Source organism: Vespa crabro, chromosome 2 (assembly GCF_910589235.1).
Source record: "Vespa crabro chromosome 2, iyVesCrab1.2, whole genome shotgun sequence".
Lineage (NCBI taxonomy): Eukaryota > Metazoa > Arthropoda > Insecta > Hymenoptera > Vespidae > Vespa > Vespa crabro.
In genome coordinates this window covers 4,980,421-5,000,481 of record NC_060956.1, presented here as the reverse complement: position 1 = coordinate 5,000,481, position 20,061 = coordinate 4,980,421, and the positions used below count along the sequence as shown (strand labels likewise).

The window sequence follows — 20,061 nt, the reverse complement described above, 5'->3', positions numbered from 1 at the left end:
ATCTAAACTATGTTAACGAAGGATATCTAGAATCGTATTAGATTCGATCGCTTTTTTACTTAAAACTAAATTTATCTTAATTTCCTTAGTTAAACTTCATGTTTTTTTAAAATATTATAACTTTTTTTTATTACAGATGCATGTGAGATCAGTTTTATAAATTCCTTTTCTCCTTCTCTTTCTGTGATACATATATATAATATGATATATGTATGTATATGTTAATATACCGGAATAATATTGTCGATAATTCTAATGTTAATTAAATAATCTAGTAAACATTTATTTTGTTACGTCGTTAAAAAAATACGAAGCAGAAAATAGAATCGTCCAATTCTATCAAAGATGAAAAGTATTTTTTCACTGAACTTCTTTATAAAAAGAAAAATAAAAAAATTCTCTCTTCGAGTTTTTTCTTGCTGGCTCAAAGGGAATACAAATGTGTAGTATTTGACATCGTTTTCCATCTACCACTTGAATTCGTTCCACGGTAGGATCGTTTTCAAGAGAAATGAGATTGTATTTATTTAACTAAGAAGGAAAAAATAATATATTAGAAGTATGGATCATAAGACGTCGAGAAGAATTTTCTTTCTATCGTATAGTTTTTCTTATTGTTGATTTGTTTGTCGTTCGAATAAAAAAAAAGGGGGTAGCAGTGGGCGGAGGATTGTGGGGGAAGGTTATACAGAGAAAAGGAAGGAGAAGATGATGCGCCGATATGAAGACGATTACTTCGTTGGAAAAATGCATCGATCGTTAAGACCGACGCTATCTATCCTTCTGTACAACCCTCAAAGGTTAACGACTCTCTTTCTACTATATCTTAAGGATGCTTGTGGAGATGGCGTTCGATCAGCGTGGTCTGGAAATTCGACGAGTCCGTGTGTCACTAGGTCGAGCTAAACGGGTACGCGCGTGCGCTTATTCTCCCGCACCCCTCCATCTGATGAATGCAGAGAGTAAGAGAAAGAGAGAGAGAGAGAAAGAGAAAGGGAGAAAGAGAGAGAGAGAAAGGAAGAGAAAGCAAAGAGGGGAGGAAAGTAAAAGGAGAAAGCAAAGGTAGTGGTTCCATGCCACGAACGGGGATGCGAGCTGGTATCCTCGAAATTCGTGTCGTGACGAGAAATTTCATTCTCTCTCCTCGATGAACCACGAGAGAAAGAAAGAGGGAGAGAGAGAGAGAGAGAGAGAAAGAGAGAGACAAAAAGAGAGAGAGAGAGAGAAAAAAAGAGAGGAAGAAAGACAGACAGAGAGAGAAAAAATTTTTCTAAATAAAATCAAACGATAAATAACTCGTGTTCGTTCATAAAATTAAAAGAAAAAGTTATATGAGGTTTTATGAGAGAAAAAAAAAAGCCGCAAGAGTTCGACCGATCGAAAATATCGAGGAATTCTCGTCGCTGATGCTGCGACGGTCCAGAAGGAAGAAACGTCGTTGAGAATGCCTCCTATCGGATTACAGAATCGCGTGTGTACTCGAAGGACCGTGATCTTGAAGGTGTGCGATATAACGATGTTCGCGTTGTGACGAGCCGTTTACGGGAAGTATCCTTTTTCACGTGGAAATTTGATCTTGTCGGTGTATACCCTGACCGTAATTATTACTACTACTACTTCTACTACTCCTACTACTATTATTATTACTACTACTATTACTATTACTATTACTATTACTACTATTACTACTGTTGCTGTTGCTGCTACTGATACCACTGCTTCTTCTTCTTCTTTTCCTTCTTGACACTCGTGAATTAACAGGTAAGATAATCTTATATGTTATTGCAAAAAAAAAGAAAAAGAAAATAGAAAAATAAAATAAAACAATCATAATAATGAACAAAAATATATCACGAGAACTAGCTTTGATAAGACCATTCGTAAGTAAGATCTAAAAGCTCTTAGGAATTGTATAGAAATGCTTTTACAGCGGCAGTGAGTAGAAACTGCTTACAATAGTTGTCCACATCTGGTTCGATCAAATACGCGGTCTTTCTATTGACAACAAATAATTGTCGCGATCAAACGCTTATATATGTATTTTACATTATTATAAATTGTCATTGAAAATAATAAGATGGATCAATGAATTCATATCGTTTATATTCCTTTACATTCAATTTTAAAAATATTAAAAAACATATTAAAAAGCAAACTATCACAACTACTATAAAGTCATTCACGCGATAACTTTACTATCTATTAATTGATAAAATAATCATGGCCCATTTACTATTATCCAATAATGCAATAAATTAAACGAGCCCTCTTACATATAAGAGTTACGTTCGTGTCAGAGTAAGAAAGATATGATGTTAAATTTCGATTCGGTCTTACGCAGAAGGAGAGAAAGGAGAGAGAAAAAGAAAGAAAAAGAGAGAGAGAGAGAAAGAGAGAAAGAGAGAGAAAGACAGAGAGAGAGAAAGAAAAAGATCGCGAGGTCCGAGGTCAAGGACAAGTTAGGAGAAAGGAATGGCGTTCTCTTTTGTTTTATTTCAGCTTGCAGCGGTACCGAGAGTGAATATGTTGAGACACAAAGATCTCGCCAGGAGATGACATTCTTTCCTGTGCTCTAACATTTCTGATTGGGTCGTCGACCATCGGCAGAATGCTGCCGCGTGGACTGCCATTAACGTTTCTTCTTGTGCAATTGTCTCATCATATCGTTTGGTAAGGGCAAAGAGAGATTGAACCTCATCATTTATCTCCTCGTGACTTCCGATGTTGTTAATCATAGGCCCGACACTGTTTCTTTGTCTTTGCGCTTTCTCTTCTTTTTCTTCTCATCGCATCTTACGTCAATTAAAGTCAAAACAATTTTACGAAAGATGACGAAAGAAAAACAAAAAGAAAAAAAAGAAAAAATAATGCAAAACATTGCAACGTCGTAATAGCGATGACAAAACGAATAAATATTTAGGGCTGCGTTGGAGAACACAAGAATGTTTGACAAACTGGAAAATGTCACGCAGACCATATCGAGAATACTCGACGGCTATGACATTCGATTGAGGCCGAATTTTGGCGGTAGGTACAACATATTACCAGAAATAAAAGCGCGTACCACTTTTTTCTCGTGACTCGAGAGATGCAGTCTTTTGTAAAATTTGAAAAACAACGACGTTGCAAAAAAATCAACAAATAATATTAACCATACTTTATATCGCGTAAAATAAATCAATCGCCTTTAATGGATTTCCAATCCATTCGACGGCGATACGCTTGAAACTTTTAATAGAGTGGCGCGCCGATTAAATCTAATCTCATAGATTTTAAAATCGGATAAAGTTATAAAAATAATAAAATCGCTTCGATCTACCTACGCTGTTCGAGTTGAAATATTGAAATTTCTTCTTTTTTTTCTTTTTGTTTTTTTTTCTTTTGTTGAATCATTCCCTTTAGGAGAGCCACTATTAGTTGGCATGGATTTAACTATAGCGAGTTTCGATGCTATTTCGGAAGTCAATATGGTGAGTAAAAACAAAATATGTTAAAAAAGAAAGAACTAGATATCTCAAATAACAACGTCCTTTACATTTTATCATATTTTATATATTTTACCTCTTATATTTTATCTACAATGTCCTCGATAAACAAATATGTTTTGGCCCAAGGGCGTTGCTATCTTATCGAATGTCTTCATAAATCATGATCATTTTCATTCTAAAGAGAAATCATTTATTATCATAAGCATGATGCTAAATTATAGATGAAAAAATAAATAAATAAATAAGAAGGTAAATGTGTGCACCGATCGATTATGTTGTAGGATTACACTATAACAATGTATTTAAATCAATATTGGAAAGACGAAAGACTCGCCTTTTCGCAAGAGGAGGAAATCTTGACACTGAGTGGTGATTTTGCAGAAAAGATTTGGGTCCCGGATACTTTCTTTGCCAACGATAAGAACAGGTAGACAGATGACTTCTAAGTCATCATCACTGAAAAGATAAAGCAAGAAAAATAATCATTATTTTTGATAAATGATAATCACCGAACTAAATTCAAACGAGATTTATGAAAAATTTAAAGCTATACCTCTCTTTCATTCTTTCTCTTTTTCCAGCTTTTTACACGACGTAACTGAACGCAATAAACTCGTCAGACTCTCCGGCGACGGTTCCATCACTTATGGCATGAGATTCACAACGACATTGGCCTGCATGATGGATCTGCACTACTATCCTCTCGATTCGCAGAATTGCACCGTAGAGATCGAGAGCTGTAAGAATATATACGTTCAATTTTTTTACCTTCTTCTTTATTTAATAATTAACATATCGTAATTATATCGTTAAAATAACATTCAATGTAGATACAAACATATACTGGACTAACCAATCGAACATGAAAGCGGAAATTAAATCGTCTTACGGAGAAAGTTTCTTATTAAACTGTCATTATCGTATCGATCGTTCGAACTTTCCTAATAAATTAAGTCGCTTAAGATAACGTCAAATATTAATAACTTTCACCGGTAATTATGATCAGATAGGAAAATTGGATATTGCGGAAGGTCGATGCAAAACAGGTAAAACCGCAATAATCCGCTCGTTTCATTAGTCATGCGGTACATGAATATTCTGTATTCTCAATAAATAGAACGTGAAGTAACATCTTGAACAATTTGCAATCATAATATCGTGATTTTTGAATGATCCTACAGAATTAGCAAATTTTGATTGAATAGTCCAATAGATTAGGTATTGTTGAAGGATCTATTATATAGAGTTTATATAAATGAAGATTTGAATTACGTCAATCTCTGATAATACTTAAATTTGAGATTCGAGTTGAATTCAAAAGCGTTCATTTGCTTATCATTGTGTTACACATGTTAAAATAAATTTAAGATTTATTAATTATTTTTGTTATTCAGACGGTTACACGGTACTCGACGTAGTAATGTATTGGAAAGATACTCCTGTTCGAGGAGTGGAGGAAGCGGAATTGCCGCAATTTACAATAATCGGTTACGAAACGAACGACCGGAAAGAGAAATTGGCTACCGGTATTTATCAAAGGTTATCGCTCAGCTTTAAACTCCAACGGAATATCGGTTACTTCGTGTTCCAGACCTATCTTCCGAGCATACTCATCGTAATGCTCAGTTGGGTCAGCTTCTGGATCAATCACGAAGCGACCAGCGCGAGAGTGGCCTTGGGTAAAAGCATCCTTTCAATGCTCGATATTCGACCTTCGACTATTTACACTTCGACTATGTACTCACTGTTCCGATTGCTTTGATAACACTTTTTTATTTCAAAATAAACTGGACGTTCCATATACTGAAGTTACTAAAATCCCATTTTAGATTTAACAGAATATCCCACGAGAGAAATGAATTTTTAAAGTTAATAAAAAGAAATAAAATAAAATAAAACAATAAAAACTAAAAAAAAAAAAAAAAAAGAAAAAAGAATATTAAAGAACTTTTTAAGGAATAAAAAGGCACGATCAAGATACAAAAAATAAATTCTTTCATTTCAGGTATCACGACTGTTCTCACGATGACCACAATTTCAACTGGTGTGAGAAGTTCCTTGCCACGAATCAGTTATGTCAAAGCTATCGACATATATCTAGTGATGTGTTTTGTTTTCGTTTTTGCTGCGTTACTAGAGTACGCGGCAGTCAATTACACGTATTGGGGTGCAAGAGCTAAAAAAAAAAGCAAAAAGAAAGATAACGAGGAACAGAAAGTTCTTACTTCGAAAACTGGTAAGTCATGCGTTTCGTAAGAGTTTCTATGAATGAAAGTCAATGTTCATTTCGAAAAACGTAACATACGAACGTTTTAAAGGAAGCAAAGCTACCTCACCTTTCCCTGGTTCAACTGATGCTGATATTATTGAGCTGCAGGATATAAGAATGTCGCCATTGCCAAGCATTAGAAATAGATCAGGTTTGATCAGTGGTTCTTCGACACCTGGTCTTGGAAAACATCATGATCCAGTCAAATTTCCACCCAGTTTTCGTATCTCAAGAACGGTCGCTTATAATACACATGGTAGAAACAGTGGGCTCAGATATAGAGGCCCGAAACAAAATAAACCTAAGGTATATATATATATACCTTATATATATATATATATATATATATATATATATATATATATATATATTATGTATATCTATATATAATCTTTAAAATATGAAAATATCAAAGTAAATACATAAAAACATTCGATTGGTATTGGTACATTGTTGATCGACAAATTTTTATAGGTACTACACGCTATCCGTAGAGGTGCATCGGTGTTACGCGTGTCCATGCCAAAAATCAAAGACGTTAACGTGATCGACAAATACTCGAGAATCATATTTCCTGTCAGTTTCATGCTGTTCAACGCGATATATTGGATCTTTTATTTTGTATGAATGATATAAAGAAACGCAGATATAAAAAAAACAAATTGAATTATCACGATTTCATGTGTATATACATACAAAGAGAAAGATAGAAAAGGAAAGAGAGAGAGAGAGAGAGAGAGAGAGAGAAAGAGAGAAAGAGAAAGAGAGAAAGAGAGAAAGAGAGAGAGGGAGAGAATGTTTTACTCGTTTATATGGGACATTGTGAGAGAGACAGAGATGAGAACTGTCTCGGATTTATGAGAGAAGCAATATATTGGGATCGATTGATCCGCTCTTCGTACTGAAACTAATAACTACTATAACGGAAACAAAAAGGAAAAGAAGGAAAAAAAGAAAAGAAGAAAAAAGAAAAGGAAAGAAAAACAAAAAGATTGAAAAAATATTTTACGAACGTTCGAGTGTCCTCAATCGAAAGCTGCCATAATTACTTATCAAGTTACGTAAGTGGTGTTAAAGACTTTGATCGCAAATAAATATTATTATAGCTAAATTCTTAACTATAAAATCATATGATCTTTCGAGAGATATTACGGATGAATGAGGATACGATATTTAAACGTGATTATTATTATTATCATTATTATTATCGTGATACAGATGAATTATTAATTTTAATCGGAGAAAATTATGACGTAAACAAGAAGAATATTCAAATTAAGAACAAAAGAAGAAGAAAAAAAAAGAAAAAAGATCCAATAAAAAAAGAATTTAGAGATATACAGAAGTTATACAATTCTTTACTGCCAAATGAAAATATCCTTGAGAACGTTCTTACGTAGCAATAAGAGAAAGAGAGAGAGAGAGAAAGAGAGATGTAATTATCTAATATAAACAAAAAATCTCTTCATTCATTTAAAATTATATTGCGTTTAAAGACTATCTCCGATTGCATATGTACATACGTATGTAAGAATATATATTATATCTCTAAAATATTGTATACGATTACATTATACACCTGCTAACGAGGAAGAACGTTCATTACTTTTTATTTCGACGAGATTAAAATCGATCATAGTATCTAGTGATCTTTCGCATTTTATCTTAATTTTACAATCGCTTAGTCTCTATGTAAAATATAAATCGCTTAGTCTCTATGTAAGATATAAAGATAAAGAAAGCCAAAAAATAATACATATACACACATACAAACACAAATTATTCATGGAAAGTGATTCGTAGAAAGTATTCCAAATAGACTCTACGTAAGAATGTAAAGACGTAATGTACATTAAGTATTACAAGCCGATCATATGAATGAAAGAATTAAAGTAACAAAAGAAAATATTATTTTCAATAATTGTACGAACGCGCTAATAGCATTTACATGTTCGAATTTTTATTACTAATTTTAAACAAGATATAATCAAAAACCGAGAATGCAGAAATGAAAGAAATTTTCCATTATATATGATTTGTATTGTTGTTAATAATGCCATCATGATTATTATCATGCGCAATTAAATTGTATAATCTGATATATATCGTCGCAACGTACTATTAGTACATAACGCTGATTATTATTCATTTATCATTTAATTATATTTCGATTCAATCTTTTCTTTCCTTTTTTTTTCGTCTTTTTTTTTTTGTTCGAAACATATAATTCTATTGTAAAAAAAAATGTACGAACATTATGTAGATTTAAATAATCTCATGCCTGTCTATGTTTTATTGTTTTATCTCGATCGAAACGAATTTATATATTTTAACGTGTGACCAAAAAAGACAAATAAAGAAAACACGTTATTTCCTTCTATCGTAACAAATTCGGGGGACCTCTGAATTATAGATTGTGAATAATGTAGTATAATATTATATGATGTAAGATATATACATATAAAAATGGATAACAATTGAAGAGGCACAAATCTCTTAACCTGCAAATAAAAAGAAATCTTCTGTACAAATTATTTTCTTATCTCTCATTTATCTATAAATTAAATATTATTATTATTATTATTATTATTATTATTATTATTATTATTATCATTATTATATGTTAAAACTTATTATTATTATGAATATTATTTATGTTTCAACAATAGTTCGATCGAATAGACATAATATATTTACATAAAAGTCAATGGATATTACTTATTGTTATTCATATTTATTTATATCGTTGATAACAATCAATTCTATTCCGCATCTAGTTTTGTTACGATGTGCTATATTCGTGTGCGAAGATAAACAAGTTTTTTCGAAACCACAAAAATTATAAAAAAAGAAAAAAAAAAATATTTAAATCGTTCTATTTCTATGTCAATTAATTTTATCATATAGTGTTATTACGCGGAACATCTTATCTACGCGAGATATGAATTATAAAAAATTTTACGGAATCTTTTTATGCAACAGCTAATATGACATAAAACATCAATCTACAATATCTACATAGAACTCCTTAGCACGGAAAACAACCATCGACGATGCAATTTTAGCATGGACACGAACCTTCCCGTTAGATTATATAGATCTATTGATAACCTTAATCAACAATTGTGTTTTGATCTTTACATAAAAATTTGAATTGGTTTTTTTTTTCTTTTTTTTGTTTTTTTAAGAATAATTTTGTTTTTTTTTTTCTTTCCTTTCTTTCTTTTTTTATTTTTGCATTTACATCTTAAAGTAAGAAAAAAACCTCGATTTTAATGTCTACAAATTTTTAATAAAAACAGCCTCTTTTTTACCATCATGTTATCATATGAACAATTGGAGAGCAAAACTTCCTTTGTGATGTCACATATAGGCGTGCTCGCTCATAATATGATAATTTTTACGTTAAAAATGTGATAGTGATGTATACACTATTTTCGTATTAGATCGAGTGTAGGACGTCATTAAGTGTTTTGATGATCAATTCGACGACCTTGGACTAAACTGACCAATTGAAAATGAAGCTCATTTATAATACGATTAACAGGTTTGTTTATAATTAATTCTCTGCCTCATTCCAATGTCCAACATCTTTGATGTTACAGATTTTATTTCATTCTGCAACAAATCTCAAAGCAAGTGTGACATTTTGTTCGAACGATCGAGCTATTCTACGTCTCATATATTCTTACGTTTGTATAATATATTCGTATTTACCTTTTTCTTTTCCTTTTAAATAAAAGTCTCTCTCTCTCCTCTCTCTCTCTCTCTCTCTCTCTCTCCTCTCTCTCTCTCTCTCTCTCTCTCTCTCTCTGTCTATCTGTCTCTCTCTCTCTATTTTTCTCTTTCTGTCTATATATGTGTAAACATATATATTGTAGATGTATCTATAGATATAAGAAGTGGAAAAATCGCTACGAAAGTCTCGTAAATCGACCATTGGTGCTCCATTCTTATTCTTCTTCCTACGTGAAAGTCGTACTACGTGCGTGTGCCTGTGAATTTCTCTTCTTCATTATTCCTTTATTCCTTTAATATTTTTCTTCTCACTTTATATACATCCTGCATACTTGAACATTTAACTGTGACAGATTTATATTTAGCAAACTCTCATTCGTATAATGAACGAAGTAACGAATCAAGATGAAATACATATGACAACGGTAAGCTTATCAAATAAAATTAATTATTTATTTAATCAGTCACTAAATGATGTATTACATACATTTATTTGAAAACGATGAATAAATAGTTACGAGAAAATTTATATTCCTTCTCTGTATTTACGCGGTCACATGTGGTTTCTGTTTAAAAATGTTTAAATTGTTTCGACATATGTATCTAACGAACGTAAACAAATTACCGTACAGCGCTTTTACGATACCGCGAAAATACGAAATTTGTTTATCAATCTGTGTAAATAAGATGAAATCATATTTTCCGATGTTTTCGTCGTTAATTTGTCTTTTTTTTCTTTCTTTCTTTTTTTTTTTTTTTTTTTAATCATGTTTCAAGGTTAGCGAGTTTCATAAGATGTTCTTTACTCGTACATATATATTTATTGTTCTCGAACATTCTATGATGTTCATCATAGAATCATCGATAAAAATTACTCACGTTTTAACAAAAATATTGTAAATACTTGCATTTATATAATTTTTGAACAACAAAATATTTTCTTTATTATTTTTACAAATGTCTATTTCGAGATATGATATTGTACATATGCTTGTCATTGTTGTAAATGTTTAATTTCTTATTTTCAATTACAGCATGAACTTATTGCACATCACGGTTATATACCTGAAACCCATAATATTTGGACTGAGGATGATTATTGTCTTACTATACATAGAATTATAGCACCTGATACGACTAATGTATATTCAACAAATACCTATGCCACATCGAATGAGGAACAAGTTATTATTGACAGCTTAGAAAAATCGACTGAATCGAATCTGAAATCAATCCGTCCAGAATATAGACAATTATCAAAACCACCTGTTATAATAAATCATGGAGCTCTTTCAAGTTCAGCAGATTGGGTTTTACTTGGACCACAAAAAGCTCTTGGTATGAAATATTAGAAATTGATCAATTTAAATTAATTTAATTAAAATTTATTTTTTATTTATATTTATTTTGTATTTATCAGGATATATTGTGTGCGAAGCTGGATATGATGTGTGGCTTGTAAATGCACGTGGTAATAAATATTCTAGAAAGCATAAAATTTATACACCAAAGGATAAGAAGTTCTGGGATTTCAGGTAGTTAATTTTGTTTGTAATATTTCTGTTCATAAACTTAAAAGAATATTATCTTTTTATCTTTTGATTATAGTTGGCACGAGATAGGTTATTATGATATACCAGCGATAATAGATTATGTTTTGGAAAAAACTGGCCATTCAGAAGTGTCTTATATCGGATACAGCCAAGGAACAACTACATTTTTTGTAATGGGAAGCGAACGACCAGAATATAATGCCAAAGTTAAAGTAATGATCAGTTTAGCTCCAATAGCTTTTATATCTAATCAACGAAGTCCTTTATTGAAATGTGTCGTACATTTCTATAATTTGATAGAGGTAATATAACATGATTTGTCCTTATATTCATTCTCATTATAATTTATGATATATATATTTCAGTGGGGTTCTTCCTATTGCAATATAAATCAGTGGTTCCCTCACAATAAGCTACAAGCACGTGCTTTTGGTACAATTCTTCGCAATGCTCCTAGTGCATTAACAAATGGTGTTTGTAACTGTTGGTTTAATTTAATTGCCGGATTTGGTAGTAATCAGCTTGATAAACATATGTTACCTCTTATATTTGGACACTTTCCAGCTGGTGCATCAGCCAAACAGGTGGTTCATTACAGTCAAACCATTTTATCAGGTACTGAAAATAAAAAATATTAATTCCATTATCATTTAACTAACTATGCTCAGTTTTTAATTTTATTTTCTACATTATAAGGATTATTTAGAAACTTTGATTATGGGGTTACCCAAAATTTAAAAATATATGGTTCTACTCAACCACCAAAATATAATTTAGAAAAAGTGAAGGTTCCAGTGGCTGTTTTTTATGGAGAAAATGATTTTTTGACACATTCTTTGGTAAGTAACTTGCTCTTTTGCTTTATTTATCTTAATTATTCCATTATGATAATTATTTACTGAAATTTTTGTTACAGGATATACAGAAAACTATAAACAAATTACCTAATGTAATAGAGACAAAGAAAATAGAATACATAAAGTTTAATCATATCGACTTTCTATGGGGAAGAGATGCTAAAACACTCGTATATAATAAAGTTGTAGCAGTATTAAAACGATTTTAAAGATATTTATAAGTGTTGATATTCAGAAAATTATATACATATATATATAGAAATTTTCTACTTCAAGTAGTAATAATTGCGAAGAGAAATATATATATGTGTATGTGTATGCGTGTATGTATGTATGTATGTATGTATGTATGTATGTATGTATGTATATGTATATAAATGTAAATATATAGATATTGTTTATAAATATATTAAAAATGACATGTTTTTATACAATTGATATCATAGAAAGTATTAAATATAATGTGCTTCCATGAAATCATATTTTATATATATGTATCTTCATATTCTATGATATTTTTATTGTAATCAATATGTCTTTTGATATTTTTATTGTAATCAATGTTTTTTGTTATTTTATATCAATAAAAATATGCAGAATACAATCAGACAACTAAATTATATTCATAGTAAAATATTTTATTAAAAATATGTTACACATTATCCTGTTTAACAGAATTATACAGATGCCAAAATTAAATATATAGATTAATAATAGGTAAGAGATTTCGAATAATTTCCAGCATGTAAGTAAATAATTAACATTACGTTAAATGTTATTTAGTGATTATTGACTTATATTAGCTATTGCAATTAATTACAGTTGAAAACAATCTAATTACACATCAACGGAATGTTCTTTATAGCACATGATAGTATACAATGTTTATTACATGTTCTCTACCTAGTATATTAAAATATTTTGTATATTGTGTCGTTTCCAAGAAATTCTTCAGTCTTTAAATGCTAATTGTAATTTTTTTAAATACTTCCAAACATGATCAAGAAAAATTTCCTTCTGTCAAATTCATACAAATTATTTAAGAAAATTCTATCTATTGTTTTTAACAGGAAATATTTAATATTTAATGAAGTAATATGGAAATGCTTAAAAAATAATTTTCTAATTGTATATTTTTAAATGGGGGTATGTGATATAGCAGTTTATATTTCAATATAGTAAAGAGAAAGTTTAAAACTATACCGTATATGTTTTCTGTTATATTACTTGTATCGTTGTTTCTTAAGAATAACTTTTAATTATTAATAATAAATAAATGAAGTAGATCTTTAAATCAAGGAAAATCTATAATTGTTATGTAGTGTCATGGATTTAATTTGCACATTGTAAAGTGCTAAAAAATATATATCTTTACTGATTAAACTAAAATGGAATAATATTTGTTTAATATTATATCTGCAGTGGAATGTTTGTTTTACATCTTTAAAGAATAACAATTCACTGATAAATGCAGTTGCATAAAAAAAAATTACATAATTGCAATTTAATATTAATCTTATCATAAAATACAGTTACATTTCTCATAACATCTTATAGAGAAAATGAACTTTTATAAGATGTTTAATATACTCATTATATTACAAATTCTTTATATGGGCACATATGTATATGTATATGCATATATAAATTTTATAAATTTGCAAACCAATATAAGCATATAATCCTTAGTTTCATTACGTAGATTCTCATCCTAAAAGCATTGAAAAGTACATAAAAAAGCATGAAAAATAAAAGATCTTTTTTTGTGTAAAAATGAAAATGTTAGTACATAATATCATAGGGTATTATAAATATATATTAAATGATATTATTATCGATATATTAATGCTCTATATCATTTATCTATATTTACTAACTATATATCAATAAAAACATATAAGATTTCAATCCAATCTTAATTTAAAATATATTTATGTGCATGCTAAAAGATCTCAATATTTGTGAGTCAATATTAAGTTATATAAAAGTTAATAAAAAATACTGTGTGTACGCTACGTAAGTAAACGCGTATGCAAGTTATGCAAAGTTTAAGAAAAATTTTCTTTTACATATATTTTATGTATGAAAGATCAAATATTCTCATGTCCTTTTTTAACAATTTAATTTCTCACCCATCAAATAATAAAAATATTACGGAAGTATTACTCTCCTGTTACATAGAATTGCAAGGCAAAAAAAAATAATCATTTGGCAGTTAAGTACCATGCAATTCTAACTCATGTAAGATAAGGATATTTTTTTTTATATATTTTTTATCGACATACAAAACTGTTCTTTTCTTTTCTTTTTTCAACACTTTAAATAGTTCAGATTTACTAATGCAATGCTTGCATGCACGTAACATGTGCAATGTATTTATAGATATACTTTATATATATATATATATTTATATATATATATATATATATATATATATATATATATATATATAAATTAATAATTAACAAATAGAATTGTATGTAGCAAGCAATAAGAGATATATTGTAACAATAAATGCAATGTAGAAACTATTGCGTTTCTACATTCATTTTCATTTTTCTATAAATGCTATGAGCATTTTGATAGTTTACATGCAAATATTATCTTTTGCTATATTTTATTAATAATTATACTTACAAATATTGATGAGGAATGTTGTTGTATTATGTGTTAAAAGGGAATTCAAACTTATTGACTCCTCTTTCAAAAAATTTGTACAAATAGATTTCTCTTCTTTTCTTTTTTTTTTGTTTTCTTTTTTCTTTCCTTACGCCCCATTCATTTCGAAGCAATCATTTTTAATCGTGTAATACTTGAAAAATTATATACTAGCGTATTTTACTTTGAATCCTACTTTTATATCAATACACGCATAACAACGTAAGGCTAAAAGCTTAGTTTCAATAATATTAAATTTCAAATTGATCGAAACATCATTTTCTTACGATTAGTCGAACATCGAGTACTAGAAAAATTTCATGAAGAGACGATTATATTATAAAAACATGTATCATGTGAAGACTGGAAAGGCCTTTTGATGCATTTGTCTCACAATATTGTTATATCTATTAATTCAACATTATACTTTTGAACAAAGTTGCTTAAATGTGATATCTGTAATATGTATTTTTAAGATCGGTAGATCAGTAACTACGATATCTATATCATAACGAAATAGATACATTTAAAGCGAAAGATGATATTTACTCTACTTTGCATGCACTTGTTTCAATTCAGGCACGAATGAATCGTCGCAACGTTGCTCGAGCACAACGAACCCAGCCTTTGTGTATTGGCAAAGGGATTGGCAATGATTCGATGTTTATAGTAGGCGGATGGTTCTGTCATGTACAATGATCACCATATGCCGTCCAACGAGCATCATCGCTCTCGTGAGTTAAATAACGGTATCCTACTTTTGTTTCCAGTTCTCTTAAATCGCACCATGTTTGATAATCCTATAAGCATATACAAATAATGTTTATTATTTTATAGAAATAGTAAGTAGTCTTTTTCTTTATTTATTTGCATACCTGCAACCAGACATGTTGTAAACTTTTATCTACCGTATATCTTTTTCTTTGCTTTACTTGTAATAAATTGTTGATTAAATCAATAGCTGAAAATAGTAAACATTAAATGAAAAAAAACATAGAAAATTTATCTACATAAATTTCTAATTATATAATTTCTATAAATAAATGAAATATATATATATATATATATATATATATATATATTTTTTTTTTTTAGATAGAGATTACACTTATATTACCATCGGATGAAATTTCTTTCCAAGGCGTAGGTGGATACATAAATGCAGCATTTTGAATTTGTTCGTTGATGTCCTCTTCCTCGTTGAATGGAAATGTACCACTTAAAGATACATAAATAATAACTCCTACGCTCCACATATCCAAAGAACGATTATAGCCCTTATTTCTCAAAACCTCGGGAGCTAAATACGCTGGTGTTCCGACAACACTTCTTCTAAAACTTTTCTCTCCGATAATTCGTGCGAAACCAAAATCACAGAGTTTCACTTGAGTAAATTCATTGTCACTACTGAGTAAAACATTTTCAGGTTTCAAATCGCAATGAACTATGTTTTTACTATGTAAATGCTTCAACGCAACCAGAATTTGAGTGATAAGAAATTTTGTTATTCTTTCACTTAAACGTCCCTTTTCCGAATTTAATATCATCTCTAACATATCACCTTTCAATTTCTCCATAACAACAAATATTCGTTCTGGCGTCTCGAACATACGCTCCAAATTGACGACACCGCTATGAGATAGATTTTGTAAAATAGCCACTTCATTCTTAAGTTGTGCTTCTTGTTTCGTAGGAAAACGTAATTTATCTATAACTTTAATGGCAACTGCTCTACCACTTTTACGGTGCACACCACCATAAACTATACCAAATTGTCCTGATCCTAAAACTTCATCCGGAAATATCTGATATAGTTGCGACATGTCGGTCACATTTTCTTCTGGTTCTGTAGGATCTTCTTGGTCTGCAACTATACAAATGATATTTACTTTTCAAATATATTATATATTTGTTTTTCACATAAATAAAATAAAAAATAATAAAATCTACTACATACTAGTGGAAGCTGTAGTTACAGGCATAAGTGCTTGTCTAATATTAGTTTCCCATGATCTAGCTACGTGTACACCTATGCCACTTTCTGGTGCAGGAACTTGACCATTGTTATCACCATAGGTTGGATCTTCTCCAACGTAATAATCAATGGTTGAGGTTTTTAATTCAAAACAATGCATTATATCTAAAATAAATATTTTTTTTTTTTTTATTAATATCTAAAATCATTCAGTTATATGCCAGAAATTAATTTATCTATAACACTTACGCGAACGAGGTATTTTAGCTGTTTCGATCGACAGAATTTCAGCAAGTGGAATTTCCTTATAATATTTAGAGCTACTATCACTTTGGAAAAGTGTTATAGCCTTTGTATCAAGTCGCCAATAATGTTTTTTTCTCTGTAACATTAAATTTTCTCAGTTTTGATTTGGAACAAAATTTTCTCACTTTCAACTCACCACAGGATCGCGATTTGTAAAATGTACCATCCAACCTTCTTTCAAAACCTTTGAACCACGTCGTTTCGTATGCTTAACACTTTGAACTATACGCATTAATGGAATGTTATTACTTGGAGTAGAACTGCAACTGTAATGAGAAGTATACAAAATAATTTAAAATATTGGAAAATTTGAAAAATAAAAGATAGATACCTAGATGGTCTAGATTTTTGAAATTCATCATAATTAACATCTTCATTCGTTGGTATGTGATCCTACAAAAAATATAATAAAAATATTATTTATTATTCCAAGTTTATATTTTTATAAAAACGAAATAATATTTACTGTATACTCATCAGGTGTTTTATTTTCATCTGTTATGTACGTAGACATTTTAACGGGCAAAAGTAATTCTGTATCACTATCCCCATCTCCTTCTTCATTTCTACCATCACATTTACCTTCTGGTTCACTACCGACACCACTATCAGGATATTCATTGCCTGGAATAATGTGTTAATGAAGTATATAAAAATATGTTTGTCAAAAATATTAATAATCGTTATAATTATTTTGTACCAGTATTATCACGTGGATTCTCTCCAATACAATCTTTTGGAATTTTTTCAATACATTTTTTGTGTGCATTGTATTGACAATCTTTACACTGTAGGCCTTGCTTGAATAAGCCTCTTAACAATTTTTTGCAATGCCCACATACTGTCGGTCGCGTATATGTATGCAATACAAATGTATGTGGAATTTTTATACGAGTTGCAACTTCTTTCTCAACCCAAATTGTTTTTCCACTCAATGATGGTGAACGAGATTGTTTTGGAGTAACTATACTTGGAACTGCCTATATAAAATTAATAAATCAAAACTGTATATACAAATCTAATACAAAAGTATTAATACAAGAATTAGATAATGGATTTATTAGACAATGCCATTATATCCTTACCAAAGTATTATTACTTTGATTTGGATTAGATGTGTTATTTGCACTATGATTGTCATCACTAATGCTGGTCAAGCTGCTTGTGGATCCTTGACTCGGTGATCTTGGCACATTTAACATTGCAGAACTACGCCGCCTTTGGCTGCTATCTTGCGAGCAGTTATTAGGTACTTTAGTAACACAACGTTTATGATAATTCATACCACAACCTAAAAAGTAAAAAAAAAAACGTATTTTTTAATATTCCATGTATAACAAATCTAAAATATTATGTACATACCTTCACATTTAAGACCTTGTCGCACAAGACCAAATAACATCTCACCACAAAAATCACAAAATGTTGGAACCTTATAAGAATGAACTGTTAAAGCATGAGGACGAATGGGAACATCTTCACTTGGCACTTGAGCTAAAATTTAATATAAATTACAAAGCAAATATTTAAATAATTGCCCATTTAATATACTTATTTCAATTAATATATAATTATACAATAATTATACAAACTTACCAGTCAGAACAATTTCAACTAGTGTTTCATCTACAACCTCCATTGCATTTGTTATAAGTTGTAAAATATTTGTAGAACTATAATCATGCTTGAACAGAAGCAATCTCTCATATAGATGACTTAACCCATGATCTGGACACTTGGCATTTATAAAATTACACGCAAAATCTTTTAAAGCCTTAAGTGTCAATGTACTAGCTTCAACAGTGACTGTATCACGAGTTAAACCAAATTGAAATAGAAATGTAACTTCTGGTCCCTCCATGATTTTACCAGTTCTTATCTGTAATCCCGAATAATTATTGTAAGAATATATTAAAGAATTGTTAAAAGCAAATTAATTGAAATTAGAAAAGAAAAGGAACATGCTTATATATAAAAAATTTTTTAAATGTGAAACAAAACTTTTTACTCAAACAACAATATTTATGTAAGACAAAAATATCCATTTTGTTCTACTTAAAGAATACATAAAAAGTATATAAAAAAAAAATCCATGCTCAAATGATATTATATAGATATAAAAAATAAGTCAAAAAAACATTGTATATATATGGAACACACTTTATACATGGATGTGAAGCTGATTAGAAAATTCAGGAGCAATCCTATATATGTCGTTAACTGAAACATCTGTCAAAAACTTGGTAGATCTCTTGGTATTGCTGAGCGAGTATTTGATGCATTTTTGTAGAAAAACAATTGTTCTATAACAGGGGACAAAAGATGCAAGAGAAAATGAAGTTTCAAAATATTGTCTCTTTTCTTTTTCTTTTTTTTTTTTCTCTTTTTTTCTTTTCTTTTTCTTTGCCCTTTTCTTTTTTTTTTTCTCTTTCTCCTTAAGTGCACGTTTAAAATCTTATTAAATAAAAAACAACACGTACGTACTTTACGGATTACGTTGATATTCCTTAGAGTCACGTTAAATTAAAAATTGCGCGATTTTCAAGTCGATTGTTTCCACAAGTGTCATCGAGGAGCGTCAACTCCATGCCTGACACACATTCGTCAATGACATTTTACAGTTATCTCTGACCGACCCACCTTGACATAAACCTTTTTGCACATTCGCAATGATCGGTTAGAATATTTTGAAGTTTCTTATAAAAAGAGCTCGTACGCTCGCGTAACGTTTTATTCTCGCGATAATCATCAGGTTGTCGTTCGTTTCGTCAAAGTTTTAAACAAATCAATGGATTTACTTAGTATATATATGACACTAACACACGTATACTATACTAATCCAACGTCACATAGGACATCGGTACGCTCGGGGATTTTAGAATCCCCTTTATATCGTACGGTATATGTGAACATACCTGCGAATATAAGAGAGCCAAGCTTAATACGCATGTATATATTGTAAAGAGCCAATAAAAAATTCTCTCCAAAGCAACGTCATCAAAAGCGTAGAATTCAAAAATTTCTATCTCAATATATATATATATATATTGTTTGAACAAATCTTCTCTTGTCTATCATTTTAAGTAATAAATGTCATAATTAGTCGTAATCTGTTACACAATGTGATACCGAACTTGTGGATTTATATATCACTGTTCCGTATGAAAAAAAAATGCAAACAATGCAACAGACTTGATAACGTTAATGTATTTACAAT

The 20,061-nt window shown here is 29.9% G+C and overlaps 3 protein-coding genes across 10 annotated transcripts; 2 read left to right on the top strand and 1 right to left on the bottom strand.

Annotated features, from left to right (window-relative positions):
- Positions 1 to 1,020: 1,020 nt before the first annotated feature.
- Positions 1,021 to 8,291, top strand: LOC124433045 (gamma-aminobutyric acid receptor subunit beta-like). Of its 6 annotated transcripts, none has more exons than XM_046982556.1 (10): positions 1,022 to 1,597; positions 2,500 to 2,670; positions 2,921 to 3,027; positions 3,403 to 3,470; positions 3,770 to 3,915; positions 4,070 to 4,227; positions 4,883 to 5,167; positions 5,494 to 5,724; positions 5,807 to 6,063; positions 6,232 to 8,291. In XM_046982556.1, the coding sequence occupies exons 2-10, from the start codon at positions 2,609 to 2,611 to the stop codon at positions 6,382 to 6,384; spliced, it is 1,467 nt and encodes a 488-aa protein (XP_046838512.1). In that variant the 5' UTR covers positions 1,022 to 1,597; positions 2,500 to 2,608; the 3' UTR covers positions 6,385 to 8,291. The 6 variants fall into 6 exon arrangements, with proteins under 6 accessions (XP_046838516.1, XP_046838514.1, XP_046838512.1 ...); XM_046982555.1 differs by having other exon boundaries at positions 1,022 to 1,761; XM_046982560.1 differs by lacking the exon at positions 2,500 to 2,670 and having other exon boundaries at positions 1,021 to 1,597.
- An 872-nt stretch (positions 8,292 to 9,163) lies between these two features.
- LOC124433046 (lipase 3-like) lies at positions 9,164 to 12,522 on the top strand. Of its 2 annotated transcripts, none has more exons than XM_046982563.1 (9): positions 9,164 to 9,304; positions 9,363 to 9,449; positions 9,849 to 9,920; positions 10,530 to 10,833; positions 10,916 to 11,030; positions 11,104 to 11,350; positions 11,414 to 11,663; positions 11,745 to 11,887; positions 11,965 to 12,522. In XM_046982563.1, the coding sequence occupies exons 3-9, from the start codon at positions 9,879 to 9,881 to the stop codon at positions 12,112 to 12,114; spliced, it is 1,251 nt and encodes a 416-aa protein (XP_046838519.1). In that variant the 5' UTR covers positions 9,164 to 9,304; positions 9,363 to 9,449; positions 9,849 to 9,878; the 3' UTR covers positions 12,115 to 12,522. The 2 variants fall into 2 exon arrangements, with proteins under 2 accessions (XP_046838519.1, XP_046838518.1); XM_046982562.1 differs by having other exon boundaries at positions 9,639 to 9,920.
- Positions 12,523 to 14,667: 2,145 nt separating this feature from the next.
- Positions 14,668 to 19,771, bottom strand: LOC124433043 (serine/threonine-protein kinase D3). 2 transcript variants are annotated; one of them, XM_046982554.1, is made up of 14 exons: positions 19,329 to 19,771; positions 19,005 to 19,147; positions 18,441 to 18,723; positions 18,207 to 18,338; positions 17,930 to 18,135; positions 17,545 to 17,824; positions 17,311 to 17,468; positions 17,176 to 17,237; positions 16,981 to 17,110; positions 16,788 to 16,920; positions 16,521 to 16,703; positions 15,681 to 16,427; positions 15,439 to 15,524; positions 14,668 to 15,363 (listed from the first exon to the last, which is right to left on the bottom strand). In XM_046982554.1, the coding sequence occupies exons 2-14, from the start codon at positions 19,071 to 19,073 to the stop codon at positions 15,250 to 15,252; spliced, it is 2,583 nt and encodes an 860-aa protein (XP_046838510.1). In that variant the 5' UTR covers positions 19,074 to 19,147; positions 19,329 to 19,771; the 3' UTR covers positions 14,668 to 15,249. The 2 variants fall into 2 exon arrangements, with proteins under 2 accessions (XP_046838510.1, XP_046838509.1); XM_046982553.1 differs by having other exon boundaries at positions 15,681 to 16,433; positions 19,329 to 19,769.
- Positions 19,772 to 20,061: the final 290 nt, after the last annotated feature.